Below are 19,513 nucleotides of genomic sequence, written 5' to 3' on the forward strand. Positions count from 1 at the left end.
ATGCTGTTTCAAGTACAGCGTCTCAACCCAGCAGTCTCAGAACTATACTCCAAGGGACCCTCAGGAAGTCAGCACGGAGATGCTAGCTCACCCAAGAACCACTTACCTTTTTCCTCCTCTGGCCACTATTGGTGATCTTGTCTGGAGTAACACCCAGGTCAGCCAACACTTTAGCAATACCCCTGGCATCCACGCCACAGTTGGGAGCCACGTTGGTCTCACAGCGCCGGTGAACGTTCATCTTGCAGACTGTAAGGAGACACGGAGGAGAGGCTTCCAAAGGGTCATGGCCTAAAATGTTACCTTATTGTGCTCTGATTGTAAAAGGAACACACGTTCATTTGTTAGAATTTGGAAAATGCAGGAAGACAAAAAAAGAAAAATAAAAAAAATCACCCTTCATCCCCTCACACAGATCTAAAATCAACAACCTCACGGAGATAATCAAGCTATGGATAAATAAAAATCACATTGAAATTTCCTTTCAGGGAGCAGAACACTGACCGTAGAATTTAATTGGTTTCTCTGAAAAAAGTTCATTTGGATGCTGAACCCAAATGGGTCCCCTGTATGTTTCATCTGCATCACTTCAGCTGACCTTGGTGCAGGACATCCAAGGTGAAAACATAAACTGTTTTGGTCTCCAGTCCAGTATGTGAGGAGCTTGGAAGCTGTTGCTCTGTCCTAATGAGTAAAAAACTGAACTAGAAAATCAACAACTCTTCTTAAGATTTAGCAGAGATGTAACATCACAGGGCAAACTGCTGCCCTGTGGGAGAGACAGATATGAATCATAACTTAGTGGAACAGAAATTCCCAAGCAGCAACCCAGAGGAAAACCAGCACAGGGCAGGGGAGCCTGCGCTGAAGTGGTGAGCCGCTGGGGCCCCAGAGTGGACGATCTGTCAGGGACTCTAGGCTGCCCTGTCATAGGGTCCCCCCACTTTTGTGAGTTTTAACTCGAGTTGTTTGACCGTGTTCTCACAGTGAATATTGGAGAAAGAAATCCCTCATGCTGATCACAGGGAGAGAGGGAAGGAATTTTGAAATACAGCAGAGCTCCCTGTTCTTAACAAGGCTGGCTCTTAGAAGAAGCTATTTCATCAGAGACTAAACTACCGTAGCTTTATCAGATCCTAAGCAACCTAGGGGAAGGAAAATACCCAACTCCAACCTGTGTTAGCTATCCTGTCCTATATAAGGTGGGGGGAACCCTGAGAAACATGTATACAGCTCATAGTTCAGAGAAACAGGTTCACAGAAAGACTGAGATCTAATCTCAGGACTACAGAATGCTTCCCCTCCCCCAGCACCTTAGCACCATGTTACTAAAGGCCTATTACTGCTGTTCCTGTTACTTGACATGTCATATCTGACTATCCCTCTCACACACACACAAATATGGGGCAAATTAGAAGGCAAAAAACCAGTTTGAAAAGACAGGGCAAGAAGCAGAACCAGACTCAGACATGGCAGGGTTGCTGGAATAACCAGGCCAGGAATTTAAAACAACTATGATTAATATGCTAAGGGTATATGTCAATAGAAAATTTTAAAACAGAAAAACAAAAGGAGAAATACTGAAAAAAAAAAGATATAGAATATCTAAGAAATACAGAACAGTTACAAAAGGTGTAACATGTGTATGGGAATACTAGAAGGAGGGGAAAAAAGGGGAAAATGAACAAAAAAATATTTGAAGTAAAAATGACTGGGAATGCCCTCAAATCAAATTCAGATACCAAACTACAGACTCAGGAAGCTTAAAGAACACCAACAAATTTCACTAAAGAACAGGATAAATGAAAAAGAACAAAAAGAATATCAAGCTACATCTAGGCATATCATATACAAGCTGCAGAAAATCAAAGATAAAGAAAAATAATCTTGAAAGAAGTCAGAAGGAAATAACACCTTAACCAAAGGGAAGCAAAGACAAGCATTACATCTGATTTCTCAGAAACCACATAAGCAAGAAGAGAATAGAGTGAAATATTTAAAGTATAATAAATCCCCTTCATATGAACTAGCTCTGTTCCAGGAGCATGTACATAAATCCAATTAAGTCCAATAAAGTTAGCCTAGGTACTCAATTAACACAACTGGCTATGTAGCACTGTACTGTAAATAGATTTATAATATTTGCTTATAGAAAACAAATATAAAAATAAAGAAAACATTTTTAACCTTACAGTACAGTACCTTGTACTTTTGTAGTGCTATGGCTCCTTGAAAAGTGTAATAGTGAAGTACAACAGCTGGGATTCTTAGCAGTGACAGTCACATCAACACTGCTTTTATACTTGCTCCTAGACATCCTGGGCTTGAAATAAAGTTACTGTACTACTGCACTCTATACAGCACACAAAAGCACGACACTTACAGAGGAAGCACACACGTGACAACGTCAGGCATGGGGTTAACTTACTTGACTGGTCATGTGTACACACATTCACATCACTGAAAGTGAGCAACCTCAAGGTTCACACGTAGGGGACTTACTGTATTGAGAGGGGAAAAAAATGCAGAATTCTGTACCCTGTGAAATTATCCTTCAAAAGTGAAGGAGAAATAAAGACTTCCTCAGACAAATAAAAATTGAGGAACTTTACTGCCAATAGACCTGTCTTGCAAGAAGTTAAAAGAAGCTCTTCAGAAAGAAAGAAAATGCTATCAGTCATTTTCTTTCCTTCAATCATCAGAAACTAAGGTCTACATAAAGAAAGGAAGAGCATTGGAGAAGGAGTAAGTGATGGTAAAATACAAACTTTAACTTTTTAAATTCTTACTTGATCTAACAGATAATTTTTCAAGATAACAATAGCAACGATGTTTTCAATTATTATGCTTATATACATCATGTGTATAGAAACTATATGCTTATGTATAAGTGAAATGAATGACAACAATGATATGAGGAGTAGGACAGAAGAATAAGAATTATTTTGTTATTATAAGGTAATAATATTTGCACCTGGGGCTTCCCAAGTGGCACTAGTAGTAAAGAACCTGCTTGCCAATGCAGGAGACAAGAGATGCTGTTTCAATCCCTAGGTCAGGTAGATCCCCTGGAGGAGGAAACGGCAACCCACTCCAGTATTCTTACCTGGAGAATCCCAAGGACAGAGGAGCCTGGAGGGCTACAGTCCATGGAGTTCCAAAGAGTCGGACACGACTAAAGCAACTTAGCACACATGAAATACTTGCACTATCTGTGAAGTATTAGAGCATTATTTGAAAGTGGACTTGGATTAGTTGTAAATGTATATTGTAAACTCTAGGGCAACCATGAAAATAAGTTTTAAAAAATAACAGAAGAATGGATATGCTAAGAAAAGACAAAAAATGGAATCTTATAAATTGTTCAATTAAAACCACAAAAGGTGGAAAAATGTGAAAGACAAAAATAGAAACAAAGAGCAAGGGCATCAAATGGAAAAAATAACAAAAAAGATGGCTATTAATCCAAATATATTGAAAACCACTTTAAATGTCAATGGTCTAAATACATTGAGTAGAAGACAGAGATTGTCAGGGTGGATCAAAAAAGAAAACCCAGTACATATTATCTAGAATAAACACACTTTAAATATGTAAGATACATACAGATTAATGTATGGAGAAAGATACACCATGCTAATGCTGATTAAAAGAAGGCAGGAGTAGCTACATTAATTTCTGATAGAGGAGACTTCAGAGCAAGGAAAGTTGTCAGAGATATCAAAGGGCACAACAAGGGAACAACTCTCCAAGAAGACATTAAAGTCACACTCCTGGTATTTACTCACATAAGGTCTACACAAAAACCAGCACGTGGATGTGTACAACAACTTTATTCATAATTATGCAAACTTCAACTAAGATGTCCTTCAGTAGCTGAACAGCTAAACTGTGGTACATGCATATAACTGAGTATGTGTCAGTACTAAAAGTACATTAGCTATTAAACCATGAAAAGACATAAAAGAACCTTAATTGCATATTACTAAGTGAAAGAAGCCAACCTGAAAAAAAAACTATACATTGTATATAGCTCTTACAACATGACATCCTCTTCCATGACAGAAAAGCAAAACTGTGGAGTTGTAAAAGGATCAGGGATCGTCAGTGGCTGCAGGGGAGGCAGGGAAGAATAAATAGCCAAAGCACAGAGGATTTTCAGGACAGTGAAACTACTGTGTATAAATACTATAAGGATGGATAAAGCTTATAATGTAAAATGTTGTACATTTGTCCAAACCCACAGATGTCCAGTACGAAGAGTGATCCCTAATGTAAACTGAGGGATAATGATGCGTCAATGCAAGTTCATTGATTTAACAAATGTATCACTCTGTTGTGGATACTGATAGTGAGGAAGGCTGTCTGTGGGCGGCGGTCGGAGGGTATGCCAGAAATCTTTGTACTTGCTCCTCAAGTTTGCTCTGAACCAAAAACTACTCTAAAAGCTAAAGTCTATTAACACACATACACACACACACAGACTTTCTGGAATAAAACCAGGCAGGATGACCAAACCTAAGGGTTCTGTGCTGCCTGCCACTGACCTGGAGGAGGGACAGCACTGACCCTACTCTCCTTCATCTCCAACCCAGGCTTGAAGAGTTCAAGTGAATTACGTGGCTGAAGATGCCCACGGAGCCACAGGCAGGAATATGGGGGTGGGGAAGCATGTGTGCTGATGGGAGGGGAGCTTTCTCAGCAATAGAAACAAAAAGAAAGCCCCACCCACCACAGCCTGGCCATGGTACTGCCTGCATTAATTGAGTTATTACTAAAAATGCTCAAAAATCCTCAGACCCATGCCATACTCCAGGCAACAGCACTCCGAATTCTCTGTCCCACTGCCCTTAGCAAAGCTGCCCTCTGACACTCAGCTCAGCTCATCTGCACCTGTTCACCCATCCCATCTCACACAAGTTCTCTTCTGTCTCTTCTTGAGGTGACAGAATGGACAAGAATGAAGCAACCGAATGAAGAAAGAATTTCGTAGCATGGGTAGTTTATCTATGTGATTTAGCCGCTGGCGCCCTCTGGTGTTGTAACACCTGTCCATCCTAATGAAACAAATTCACTCAGATTGACGGGTCAGCAAAACAAGAAAGATCTTTGGGGACTTCATTTTTCATTTTAAAAAATTCTGTTTTTTCTTTGGGAGAACTGTGTAGTTGTCTTAATATGTAAGGTTTAAAAAAAACAACCCAGTGACATATCAGTTAACATGAACCACATGAAAAAGTGACTTTGAAAGAGCTTTCAAAAGTCTGGAAACATGAGGGCAAAGCTGGCTGAGAGAAGGGAACTTGACAGCAGCCACAGTGGGGTTCCTGGAAGCTGGAAGTAACATCTGGAGGCCGCAGGTCAGGAAGAGAAAGTAAATGTTAGAACCAAAGAGACGTGAAGCTCATTTATAGTAATGCAAGGCAGACAAACCAGTTGAATCACCCCCTTCTCTCCCTCATCCAGACTGGTGAGCACCCAGCCGCCAGTTCCAGGAAGATTCCCATTCTAGGCTGCTTCATATTGTTCAGTTTTCAACCACTTCACCGGGATGAGCTGCACTGCTGGGGCTCGTCAAAAAGGAAGATCATTATTCTATTTCTGCCCAGGGTCTCATCACACATTTGTTGAGCTCCTACTCTGTGCTATGGGCGGACAGCCGTGCTGTCCTCAGGACAGATGGGGGCTGGGGCATGCTGACCTTCATTCTGGTTTCCATGTTTCTGCCCTTTCCATAGCTGAGATCAAAGCTGGTGTTGCAGTGGGGTGGGTTAGGCTGTTGGGAATCCTCCCAAAGCAGGCAGAAGACCTTGTGAGAGAACAATGACAAAGGGAGACAGGCAGGCCTAAGTGTCCTCCAGAAATCTCTTTACATGGGGGTGATCTGGCCCTTGCGGGTAAGCCAGAGCGGTGGTTTGGTAGCATAACAAGTTACAGCCAGACATACCACGCTCAGGGGCAAAACACACACAACTCTGAGCAGGAAGTTGTGTGCTTCTGTCATGGAGGCTGGCAGGGGTGGGAGAGTGCTCGATGCAGAGTCCTGGGCAGGAGACAAGGATAGGAGTAGCAAATGTACACAAAAGGGCTTAAAAGGACCCCAGCAAACTGTTAGTAGAGGTTAAGGCTGGAAACAGACATGGTAAGAGAATATAACGGTTTAATATTTTTATACATATACTTAAGTCTTGCTTATTGCCAAATTCAGACTTAAATTGAAGAAAGTAGGGAAAACCACTAGACCATTCAGATATGACCTAAATCAAATCCCTTATGATTATACAGTGGAAGTGAGAAATAGATTTAAGGGACTAGATCTGATAGACAGAGTGCCTGATGAACTCTGGACAGAGGTTCGTGACATTGTACAGGAGACAGGGACCAAGACCATCCCCATGGAAAAGAAATGCAAAAAAGAAAAATGGCTGTCTGAGGAAGCCTTACAAATAGCTGTGAAAAGAAGAGAAGCGAAAAGCAAAGGAGAAAAGGAAAGATATAAGCATCTGAATGCAGAGTTCCAAAGAATAGCAAGGAGAGATAAGAAAGCCTTCCTCAGTGATCAATGCAAAGAAATAGAGGAAAACAACAGAATAGGAAAAACAAGAGATCTCTTCAAGAAAATTAGAGATTCCAAGGGAACATTTCATGCAAAGATGGGCTCAATAAAGGACAGAAATGGTATGGACCTAACAGAAGCAGAAGATATTAAGAAGAGGTGGCAAGAATACACAGAAGAACTGTACAAAAAAAGATCTTCACGACCAAGATAGTCACAATAATGTGATCACTGACCTAGAGCCAGACATCTTGGAATGTGAAGTCAAGTGGGCCTTAGAAAGCATCACTACGAACAAAGCTAGTGGAGGTGATGGAATTCCAGTTGAGCTATTTCAAGTCTTGAAAGATGATGCTGTGAAAGTGCTACACTCAATATGCCAACAAATTTGGAAAACTCAGCAGTGGCCACAGGACTGGAAAAGGTCAGTCTTCATTCCAATCCCAAAGAAAGGCAATGCCAAAGAATGCTCAAACTACCGCACAATTGCACTCATCTCACACGCTAGTAAAGTCATGCTCAAAATTCTCCAAGTCAGGCTTCAGCAATGTGTGACCCATGAACTCCCAGATGTTCAAGCAGGTTTTAGAAAAGGCAGAGGAATCAGAGATCAAATTGCCAACATCCGCTGGATCATGGAGAAAGCAAGAGAGTTCCAGAAAAACATCTATTTCTGCTTGATTGACTATGCCAAAGCCTTTGACTGTGTCGATCACAATAAACTGTGGAAAATTCTGCAAGAGATGGGAATACCAGACCACCTGACCTGCCTCTTGAGAAACCTGTATGCAGGTCAGGAAGCAACAGTCAGAACTGTACATGGAACAACAGACTGATTCCAAATAGGAAAAGGAGTACGTCAAGGCTGTATATTGTCACCTTGCTTATTTAACTTATATGCAGAGTACATCATGAGGAATGCTGGGCTGGAAGAAGCACAAGCTGGAATCAAGATTGCTGGGAGAAATATCAATAACCTCAGATATGCAGATGACACCACCCTTATGGCAGAAAGTGAAGAGGAACTCAAAAGCCTCTTGATGAAAGTGAAAGAGGAGAGTGAAAAGGTTGGCTTGAAGCTCAACATTCAGAAAACAAAGATCATGGCATCTGGTCCCATCACTTCATGGGAAATAGATGGAAAAACAGTGGAAACAGTGTCAGACTTTATTTTTTGGGGCTCCAAAATCACTGCAGATGCTGACTGCAGCCATGAAATTAAAAGACGCTTGCTCCTTGGAAGGAAAGTTATGACCAACCTTGATAGTATATTAAAAAGCAGAGATATTACTTTGCCAACCAAGGTCCGTCTAGTCAAGGCTATGGTTTTTCCCGTGGTCATGTATGGATGTGAGAGTTGGACTATGAAGAAAGCTGATCACCGAAGAATTGATGTTTTTGAACTGTGGTGTTGGAGAAGACTCTTGAGAGTCCCTTGTACTGCAATGAGATCCAACCAGTCCATTTTAAAGGAGATCAATCCTGGGTGTTCATTGGAAGGACTGATGCTAAAGCTGAAACTGCAATACTTTGTCTACCTCATGCGATGAGTTGACTCACTGGAAAAGACTCTGAGGCTAGGAAAGGTTGGGGGCGGGAGGAGAAGGGGACGACAGAAAATGAGATGGCTGGATGGCATCACCGACTCTGTGGACATGAGTTTGAGTGAACTCCAGGAGTTGGTGATGGACAGGGAGGCCTGGCGTGCTATGATTCATGGGGTTGCGGAGAGTCGGACACAACTGAGCGATTAAACTGAACTGAACTGAAGTCTTGCTAGAGTCTTTCATAGTGAGAATTATTTGTATATTATTTGTGTTTTTTTAATTCCAAAAATACAAATAAAAGTTGAAGATATGACAAGGAAAAGTGAAAGTTGCTCAGTTGTGTCCAAGTCTTTGTGACCCCATGGGCTATACAGTCCATGGAATTCTCCAGACCAGAATACTGGAGTGGGTAGCCTTTCCCTTCTCCAGGGGATCTTCCCAAGCCAGGGATCGAACCCAGGTCTCCTGCACTGCAGATTCTTTACCAGCTGAGCCACCAGGGAAACCCTGTGACAAGGAAACTTTTGTTAAAAAATAATAGTAAAGGGCTGATATTTTCAAAACCGATGAGAATAAAAATCCTTTTTCATAACTTTACTGTTTGGTTTTTTTTACTATCTACTTTTTTTAAATGGAAGGGAGGAAGAAAGGAAGGGAAGGGAAGGGAGAGAGAAAACCTTCCCTTCCTCCTATCTTTGTGGCTCCTATGGCCGCTTTTCATTACTTTCATTATAATTCTCAGAAGGTGGGTAAGTAGTTGGAGTTAAAAGGAAGCCCAGGATCACCTAGCTAGGGAGCCTCCCTGCAACTACCCAGCCCAAGCAGTGGCAGAACCAGCACAGACCAGTTCCCTGGACTCCTAATCTGGGATCTTCACTGCTTCCAGCTCTCTGCCTCGGGGGTTTGCCCCAAATAGATGGCCTGTTCTTCATTACCTGCAGGCACGGGAGTGACTCTCTACCCCTTAGTCCACAAAAGAAGCCTCGGCTCACAGCTGCTATTAGGATAGGATCTCAGAGAGTCAAGAAGCCAGGAAGGAGACTCTTCAGGACTCTCCAGGCCAGACCTTTTCCAACTGTACCACATTCCCTACCTTGGCACAGAGCTGCGATCAGGGTGGACAGGCAGGAGCAGGGGGCTCACTCCAGAGGAGGATAAGAAAGAGCCAGGGCTGCTGCAGGCCCTGCAGGGCAGACTGAATTGTGTAAACAGGTCTGGCTTTCTGTTAAACTGACCCAGATGCTGGGTGATGTCAAGGCGGCTGTGCTGGAGACGTGTGAGCTCACAGGCAGAAGACAAGTGGGGAGCAGGGGGGGTGGCCAGGGCAGGTGAGAACCCCACATCTTCTTTAGAGAAGAAAACAAATCATAAGGTATTGGGAGTATTTACCTTTGGGGAAACTGACTCCATAAATCAATGGAGAAATAAAGCACATGTGAGAGGACCCTGGAGGCATTCACTGTGCAGGTGAAGGTCAGGTTAAGGAAGCAGTAGACTTAAAATAAAATGAAGAACAAAAAGAGTTCAAATGCCTCAGTGACGCTAGTATTTGAACATCTGAAGCTAATTTTTGCACTGTCTAATAGTGGCTGAGGTGCTCAGACAGATCCTCAATGAGTCTACAGAGAGGTACAGCGCAACTGTGCCAGCACTTAAATCGTAAGATGAAGGACAGGAGGAAAACCCCTGGTGGTCCAGTGGTGAGGACTCTGCACTTTCACTGCCAAAGGCACAGGTTCAATCCCTGGTTGAGAAGCTAGGACCCTGCTAGGTGACCAAAAAAAAAAAAAGACAGCAGTGAAAAATCCTGCCTCAGTGCCGGTGTCTTTCTAGCCTGATAAAGGCGCTCAGTTACTCAAATACAGCCTGTGAGCACTCTCCAAGTGTCTGGCCCCTCTGGGCTGTGGGAGGGAGGAGGCAGCCTCAAGGACTGTGGTGGGTTCCCACAGGTCCCTGGTTGTATCCCTCTGTGTACATTGGTCTCCAGTCCCCACCAGTAAAAGGAAGTCATTATGCTCTCTCTCCCTGGCCGACAGAGGGACAGTCTCTGGAAGAGTATATCCACCACCTTGGAACCCATGTGGCTCAGGCAACTTCAGGCTGACGGGAGAGTGACCAGGACCATCTCATGGACCCTTCCCTATAGACACAAGCCCAAGAAAAACCCGTTTCATTGAAAACACCTAAACATTTTATCCCCAGGAGTGGGATGGGCAACAAAGCTGAAGCCACAGACCAGGAGGTCAAGTGGCTTGTATCCCACCCTGACCAGGGGATGGGGGCTCCAACCCAGGAGGCCAAGCCAGCCTGATTCAACAAAGGTGAAGACCTGATGGAGTCTCCATAGATAGGAGAGGGCGTGGATCACAGACCAGAGGCAGTGCAGGAACCAGCTGCCTGGGTTTAACTCCAGCTCCCTAGGGACTTGCTCTGAGACCCCAGGCAGGTCAGTAATTTTTTATTTCTTTTTCTTAGCAATCAAAGGAGTGGAACCAGACTTAGACCCAGATAAAAGGGGCCCCTGCCTGGACCCTCCCAGCCTCTTCTGGCCATCACCCTCTCCACAGGATAAGGGGCCTGCAGGGACAAAAAGACTTGAGGTTGAAAAAGGATAAAAAGCGAGAAGAAAACACAGGGGATTGGGGGGCAGTGGAACCACTCTGTATGATACTGTAAGGGGAGATACATGTCATACATTTGTCAAAACCTGCAGAGTGTCCAACACCAAAAGTGAAATTAATGTAAATTATGGATACTGGGTGATTATGATATGTCAGTGTAAGCTCAGCAGCTGTTTAACAAATGCATCTCTCTGGTGGGGGATGTTGATGGTGGGAGAGGCTGGGTATATGTGGGGGCAGGCTATATACAGGAAATCTCTGTACCTTCTGCTCAGTTTTACTGTGAATCTAAAAAATAGAGAGAGAGAGAAAAGCGCAGCAGGAGGAGAAAAGGAGCAAAAGGGAAAAGGCCAAGTCATGGTAACAGCGGACAGGACAGGAGTATCTGTAAACCTTTGTTGGGGCCCTAAGTTCTGAATGGCCTCTACCATCTCATCTCTGTGTAGCCTGTTCCTCTCATGTACTGCTAGGCTCCAGCGACCAGGAATCCTCACTTGAGGCAGCCTCATTCTCCCCATCCTTTACTTGAGCAGGCTTGGGGTGCTTCCTGCCAAAACAGAGCTGAACACACCACTCCCCAGCCCTGCCTTCTCCCGGGGTCATCCAGGGACCCACAGCCCTGGCAGCCACGTCTGGGTGTCTGGGCTGCCTCCTTAAGTTATCAATATTTATGAGACGATGGTGTCTTCATTTAGATTCCCTAGATAGATCAATAATTAATAGAGTTACTTAAAACCAGACATGGCCTCATCAGAGTCCCATCCAAAGCAGGCGCTCTGCTTCCTGGCAACCACTACTCAACTTTCCAAAAACGCATCACTCCTCTGCTGAAAGCATTCAAGACTCCTGCTGCATTGTTTTCTCTTCTTTTTGTTTCCATGTCACTTAAAGGCAAAAAGGATTTTGGACAGGCCCTGTTTCTTTCAGGTCATGTGCTGGAATTCTAGAAAGGGAAACAACATCTGGGAAGCTCACACAGAACAGAAGATGTGTCAGCAGCCAGCACTTCCTCCTGTGCTGTTCGTCCCCACTTCTTACGACAGCTATTTCCAACCCTCCTCATGCCTTCCACACCCCCGCTTACTTCTCACCTCAACTCTGGAAAGGATCTCCTATTTCAGAAGTAAGGGAACTCTCTCCCCCCGCTGCCCCACCGTGTAACTCAGAAGTCTGGCCAATATCTGTATTGATCAAAGTTGGGGAAATTAACAAGGGTTAGGTAATAAAATGAAATGGCATACTATTTATTGTCTTTCATCACTGATAACATTCTAATTAATGTCATCACTACCTAATCTTCCTTATTATCAATATCAGAAACAGAGTAATTAAAAAGACTTTTCTGCTCTCACGTTAGAACTGCCACAGTCTGGGGTTGTCTTTTATCTGCTGACCTTTTTTTTTTTTTAAAAAATCACTGTTGGAGCACAGTTACTTCACAATGTCCTGCTTGCAATGTGGTACGGCAAAGTGAATTAGCCATACAGATTACGTGTGTGTTAGTCACTCAGTTGTGTCCAACTCTTTGCAAACCCATGGACTGTAGCCTGCCAAGTTCCTCTGTCCATGGGCTTTCCCAGGCGAGAATACTGGAGTGGGTAGCCATTCCCTTCTCTAGGGGATCTTCCCACCCCAGGGATAGAACCTGAGTCTCCTGCATTACAAGCAGATTCTTTACAGTCTGAGCTACCAGGGAAGCCGTATACATATATCCCCTCTTTTTTGGATTTTCTTCCCATTTAGGTCACCACAGAGTTTCAAGTAGTGTTCCCTGTGCTATAAAGTAGTTCTCCTTAGTGATCTATTTTATACACAAATGCTGGAGAGGGTGTGAGAGCAGGGAATCCTCTTACACTGTAGGTAGGAATGTAAATTAATACAGCCACTATGGAGAACAGTAAGGAGTTTCCTTTAAAAACTTAATTAAAAAAGGAACTTATTTTTAACTGCAGTGCCCTCAAAAGATTCAGAATTTAAATGACCATTCTGCCAGTCATCTCCTCCAAGACTCCCTTCCCTGATGCAGGACATGTATCTATACCCAGGCCTGGCTTTGAGTCTTTCCCTTCACCAGGAGGAGGGGTATCCATCTGTCTATCCCTGTTCTATCAACAAACCCCTGTCTCTCCAGGCTCATTAATGGTCTCCTTTTCCACCGTCTTTTTTTCTGATTATATAAAATATCCTGAAAATACTCCACCTTCTGTTTTCACTCCAGCCTCTGCACTTGGACAATCATCCCCACCAAGACAGCTCCTGCTGAGTGCACTAGTGATCTCCTTACTGTTAAATCCAACCCCATGTTCCGCCGTTTTTTTTCAGTTTTATTGAAGCATAACTGACCTACAATACCATGCTGGTTCCAGGTGCACAAACACGGTGATTCAATATTTCTATACATTACAGAATGAGCACCACAATAAGTCTGGTTACCATCTGTCACCATACAAAGACACTACAGTATGATTCAGTCTATGCCCTGCGTTGTACATTTCATCTCTGTAACTTTTATTTCGTAACTGGAAGTTTGTACCTCTTAATCTCCCTCATCCCCCATCTACCTCCCCTCCAGCAACCACCTGTTTGTTCTCTGTATCTATTGGTCTGTTTCTGTTTTATGTATTGTGGTGCTGGAGAAGACTCTTGGGAGTCCCTTGGCCTGCAAGGAGATCAAACTAGTCAATCCTAAAGGAAATCAACCCTGAACATTCATTGGAAGGAATGATGCTGAAGCTGAAGCTCCAATACTTTGCCCACCTGATGCAAAGAGCCTGGAAAAGACCTTGATGCTGGAAAAGATGGAAGCCAAAAAGAGAAGAGGGCGGCAGAGGATGAGATTGTTAGATAGCATCACTGACTCAATGGACATGAATTTGAGCAAGCTCAGGGAGATAGTTAAGGACAGGGAAACCTGGCGTGCAGCATTCCATGGGGTCACAAAGAGTTGGATGCAACTTAGCAACTGAACAACAATAACAACAAGAAGGTTCTATGCACTATTTGTCTTTCCCTGTCTGACTTATTTAACTAAGCATAATACTTCTAGGTCTACTCATGTTGTCACAAATATCAAGATTTAATGAATTTTTATGGCTGAGTACTATTCCACTGTGTGCACGCACGTGTGTGTATGTGAGTGTGTGCGTGTGTGTGTATGTGCACAACACCTCTACCCATTCATCTGTTGATGGATACTTAGGTTGCTTCCATATCTTGGCTATTGTAAATAATGTTGCAATGAACACAGGGGTATGTATATCTTTTCAAACTGGTGTTTCTATTTCTTTAGGAAAATAGCCAGAAGTGGAGTTCACTGGATCATATGGTAGCTCTATTTTCCCATGTTGTACTTTTTACTTTAAATAATTTTTTGACGCATTTGGCAGTATCTATCACTCCCTTTTTAAATTGTTTAAAAAGTACTCTCAGTTCTTTTGGCGTCTATGATTCCATTCCTTGCCACTTTCCCTCCTATGTCTGAGGCCCTTCCCTCAGAGCGTGCACTTCCTTTGCATACTCATTCTAGGATGCTGATACCCTACCTCATCCCCAGATTCCCAAGGTGTTTTCTTTCTTCACTCAAGGTATTTATCCTGGGGATGACACCTACTTTATAGGTTAACTACTACTCAAACATTGACAAATCCAAATCTAAATGCTCCATCTAGACGTCCTTCCTGAGTTTCAGTGAGAATTTCCAACAGTCAGACAGCTTCATGTACTTTCCACTGGCGCCTCAAAGTTAACAGGTTCCCAGCTCAACTCCACCATCTCTGCCTCCAGCCCTGCCCTCCCTCACGGGTTCCCTGTCTCAGCGAGTGATGTCACCATCCTCCCAGTTGGATCTGAGCACTACAGACAATAAATCACTCATCAACACCTCCCACGTTGTTTTCCTTCTCTGTTCCCATGACAGCCAATACCTTATTTCCAATCTTCATAATTTCTCACTGGGATCCTTTCAGTGACCAATCGGTTCACAGCTTCAGTTTCCTTCTTATACTTTAACCCTTTCTCTAATTTTTCCACAATGGGAATTTATTAATGATGCATTCAGTAATAATAAAATACTGTTTTTATAGCAAACTAATTTCATAGTTTAATACATTTTCATTTTTAAACTTAAATTTACTTAATAAAATGTTAAACTTTAATATTTAATAAAATAATAAAAAAGTGTTTTTAAATAGTGTCTGTGAGGTATTCCCGGCCAATAGTTCATGGTTGTCCAACTCTGTGAGCAAGTTAGACTAGCTTGTGACACTGGACTTCTATCAGACCCCAGAGTGTGAACCCACCTCCCCATATTACGTGGTATTACCTGTGTCACTTAGCACACTCATTTGAGCAGAAGTCAATTCAAAGGCAGGACAGCAGGAAATAAAGGAGGAAACTCAGACCCAGAGGTCAAGGTTCAAACCCTACTTCTGCTCACGAGCTACATGAAGAGGTTAAATTAGTCTGTGAGCCTATTTCCTCATGGGGGCCAGAGGGATAATATAACATCCATCACAGTTCTATGAAGGAGCAATCTGTCTTACGTGACATCATTTTAGCAGGGGTTTTTCCAAAAGTAAACTCTGAACCACGGATGGTGACAGAAAAATGTCTATGACTTATTTCACAGTCTAACTCCAAAAACTTTTCTTCCCTTCTACTCCAGTGTATCTTTTCCTTAATTTTTTCCTGCATTTTTTCAGACTCATCTGTGGTCCCAGCTTGTTCACTATCTTAAAAGGTGGAGTCACACTTTCTCTCTTCTGATTCCCTCTATGGAGTCCGCTGGAAGGCCTCTGCACAGAGACTGCCTGGCAAATGCTCAGAGTAACTAACAACGGCTTAGCAAGGGCTTGGGCTCAGTACTTTGGTCAGCCTTGGAAAGCACTCTCGAGGCTCCAAGAAGAAAGATTCTTTAAGTGGAGGGACAGCAGGGGCTCAGGTGCAAGGGGAGGGGGAGAGCAGGACCTAGCGCCTTACCTTTGCACTGCAGACCCTGCCGCAAGAGACCCCAGAGCAAGGAGCCACAGTGGTCGCAGAAGGTGGGGACCTTGTAGTTGTGGATCCCGAACTTATGAGGCATGTTGACACTGAACCGCTGGGAGCCCACCTGCAGGGATGGCAAATCACAGGGTCAAAGCCAAGCTCCTTGCTCTGAAGCTTCCCTGGGAACATGGTGAAGACAGCCTTCCTCCCAGGGCCCTGAACCTACTTTCTCTGTGGACTCTGATCCCCTACCAGTCCCATCTGGGACTCCAGACCTCCAAATCCCATGGCACAGAGCACTCAATTTGCACCTCACATTTTGGCCTTGAAGAGTTGTCATTAGGTGACAGGATTGTGGGATCAATGAGACATTGGGGGTAGAAGAGGCAGGAAACATATTACTGTAGGTACTGAAGACATGTTGGGTCGATACTAAGAGGAGAGTTGTGGTCTCCCAGGACTAGCCCCAAAGGGATGTGGTGACAAGCAAGGTAAAGAGGTAGGGAAGCATCCCAGGTGACTAGGAGGTCTGTGGGGGCAGGAGAGCTGTGTGACCCTCAGCTGCAGCCGCTAAGGACTCTAAAGTGTCAGACAACGGTGAGTGAGAATGATGACAAACACACAGGACTCAGAGAGACTGCAAGCATCCAGGAAGGCGGCACAGGGGTTCAGATGCACACAGCACTCAGAGGAAGATACAGCAACAGAGGGGTAGGGAAGACCAACAGAAAGGACTCGGGGAGGGAGAAAAGGGAGAAAGAATTGGAGGATTAAAAGCCAGAGAGGAAGAGAAGGAAGGAAGATAACACAAAGAGAGAGCATTCTTGGTTAGTCAGGGAACGGCAAGAGTCCTAAGTGTAAGCACAGAGACACAAGACAGGATGAGGGCATCGGCCAAGTGCTTGTGGCCAAAAGTTCCAGGGAGCCTGTTGGCAGAGCCCCCTTTTAACGGGAGGGCATTAGATGCTTGGTGTTTAGAGCCATGTGGGTGTGGGGTGTATATGTATGATGAGTGTGTACATGCCTCACACTGCAGGTGGTTACACAAAAGAATGAAATTGAAGGTTCATCCCCTGAAGGCTGTGCCCAGCAGAGGGCACAGTCATCACGCTGATGGGCCAGGAATATAGTAACTAAAAGAGACTGGCCTCAAGGAGCAGCAGGATAGGCAACCAACTCCACTACACTAAGAAACCCAACCAGTCCCTGGCAATTAATCTTCCTTTGGACATGTACCAAGTTTGGGAACATGCCTCACTGGTAACTTTTTTTCAGTGCTCAATATGCCAGAAAATACAATCAGAAAACTAGGTCACAGATTAATCTGGGTTCTGTGCATTTCAAATCTCAACTCTCTAGCCTGCATGGCATGAAGTCATAGGGTTTCCTTCCAAGGAGGTGTGAAAGAGGTTTAGACATTTGCAGAGATTCACAATTGATAAAACTTATGAGATCATTTCTTAAAAACTTATTGAGACTTATGAGCTCCTTAAGAGCAGGAATCATGTATTCCTCTTTGTTTCTGTGGGTCATGGAGCAATCATCTGGTATACAGGAAGTGCCCAATAAATGCTCAATAAAATGTCCCTAAGAAGAAAGACAGACACACAGCAAGAAAATTATCTTTTTCTTTCATTTACTTAAAAAACTAATGAGAGTAACAGCATACTTATGGTTACGATCCTAGAACAGGAGTCAGGAGAGTCAGGTGACAGTGACTTGCGATTCCCTACCATGACTGTGGAACCTCAGTAAACGACTTTGGTGCTTTGGGCTGTCTGCTTTCCAGGGACATGGGATGCTCAGTCTAAGCCTTGTCCCTTCCTGCTTTCCAGAGATGGTGCGAAATCAAAAGGAGATGGAAATGCTTTCCATAAAGATGGAAAATGCTTTGGGTGTCAAGGTGTCACTTTGTTGAACTGTTTTTAAGAAGCAGGTAGAAGACCCTGCTTCTTAAAAATAGAAGGGGCTCCTTTTGGAAGCCTAATTGACCTATCTGATTGTAATCCCACCCAGGCTCTTTCTCACACTAATGGCCTATGAATATACAGGATTTCTATTTCACCAAGAATTGAAAGTGTGTCTTTGAAATCAACTGTCATGAACACATACAACCCCTCGACTCACAGTCACACCCGTCATTTCCTCTAAGAGGTTTTTTTACCTCTGTTAGTGAATCCACTCTTCTCTCAATTTCTCAGTTTAGAGAAACTTGGCTTCAAGTCAAATTTTCTTGCTTCTTTACCCCTAAACAACTTTTGTAACAGTCAATCTGACACTAGTTTCTAAGATGAAGAGAACACAGTTCAGTGGTCAAGGACTCAGATTCTGGAACAGACTGGCTGGCTTTTTCACATACTGGGATGTGAGGTTTAAGGCAAGTTAATTTGACCTCTCTATGCTTCTATTCTCTCTGTTGGAAAATGAAGATAGATCTCATTAAGGTTGTCGTGGCTTTAAATAATATACGATAAAGTGCTTAAATCAGGGCACAGTAAGTACCCAATGAATGTCAGCTATTGTTATTACTGTGGTTCTTCCAGCCTCTTAAGTGTTTCTTAGATTCGCTAATCCCACTCCATTCCTCCATCACCTCATAAAGATAAGACTCCTGCTTGCGTGTTCTGTCTCTCACTGTTTATGAGCTGTGTGGAGCCCTTGACATGTCAGTGAGTCCTTTCACAGTTTCGATGAGATAATGACATAAAATAACTCAAATTTTCCTCTGGGCTTTCTTCTGGGGACCATACAACCCTTGGCATCATATCCACACACACACAAGCCTGACTTTGAGCTGCACTCATTCTGTAGATTGTACCTCATGCCGGAAGGCTGTGGACAACTCCCTTCATTTTTGATCAACACAATGAAGAAAGCAACAGGACCTCAGAGAGATAAGGTTTTTCTTAGGGACCACAGAGGAGGCAGTGGAGGGTGGGGATGGCAGGGAAGAAAGCCCAGAATTTCAATGTTATAAATATTTACCTCGTCGGGAGTTTCCTGTTTCTTTAATCCAGCACACTTCGTAATTATGAGCTCATGGCATCGCTTGTGGACCACGCAAGTGCAGACTGCAAACAGCAAAACATGAGAGAGCTGAGCAACAAGCAGGGAAGAAAGGTTCCATCCCGGGATTCAGTGAGGTCTCTGCGGAGGAGTGAGGGGAGCCGTGCCCCTTCTGTCTCCAATGCTGAATCTTATTGTAATGCCCTACCTGAAGCCCTTTATGCAATCACTTCAAAGCACTCTGCCATTAAGCCATTCAGTTCAGTTCAGTCGCTCAGTCGTGTTCAACTCTTTGCGACCCCATGAATCACAGCACGCCAGGCCTCCCTGTCCATCTCCAACTCCTGGAGTTCACTCAAACTCATGTCCATTGAGTTGGTGATGCCATCCAGCCATCTCATTCTCTGTCGTCCCCGTCTCCTCCCACCCCCAATCCTTCCTAGCATCAGACTCTTTTCCAGTGAGTCAGCTCTTCGCATGAGGTGGCCAAAGTATTGGAGTTTCAGCTTTAGCATCAGTCCTTCCAATGAACACCCAAGACTGATCTCCTTTAGAATGGGTTTCCTAAATGCTCTGGAGAAGAATGGACCATTTCTATCGAAAGGGCATCAGCAGTTTTCTCTAGTTCCAGGAGTACCAATCAATTTTCTTGCTTCTCTATGCCAGCGTCAGGAAACAATCGCCCAGTTGTGAAGCACTGTGGACCCAGGGTGCTGCTGCTCCCTGTGTTCCATTCAAGGTCCCACACCAGGGCTGGTTGGGGTGGTAGGGAAGCCAGCAGCATGTGAGTGGGTGTTCTG

General features: G+C 43.8%; 1 protein-coding gene across 2 annotated transcripts in view; it reads right to left on the reverse strand.

Moving 5' to 3' along the window:
- PRKCE (protein kinase C epsilon) overlaps positions 1–19,513 on the reverse strand; it is a 568,938-nt gene that overhangs the window by 197,038 nt on the left and 352,387 nt on the right. For both annotated transcript variants that reach the window (XM_088841505.1, XM_088841506.1), the window contains exons 6-8: positions 18,693–18,778; positions 15,702–15,831; positions 107–249 (exon numbers count right to left, since the gene is read on the reverse strand). In XM_088841505.1, the coding sequence (XP_088697631.1) occupies positions 107–249; positions 15,702–15,831; positions 18,693–18,778 (359 nt within the window). The remainder of the gene's footprint in view (positions 1–106; positions 250–15,701; positions 15,832–18,692; positions 18,779–19,513) is intronic.

The sequence above is a fragment of the Moschus berezovskii genome, chromosome 11, assembly GCF_049115385.1.
Source record: "Moschus berezovskii isolate FMDL1 chromosome 11, NW_MosBer_1.0, whole genome shotgun sequence".
Classification (NCBI taxonomy): Eukaryota; Metazoa; Chordata; class Mammalia; order Artiodactyla; family Moschidae; genus Moschus; species Moschus berezovskii.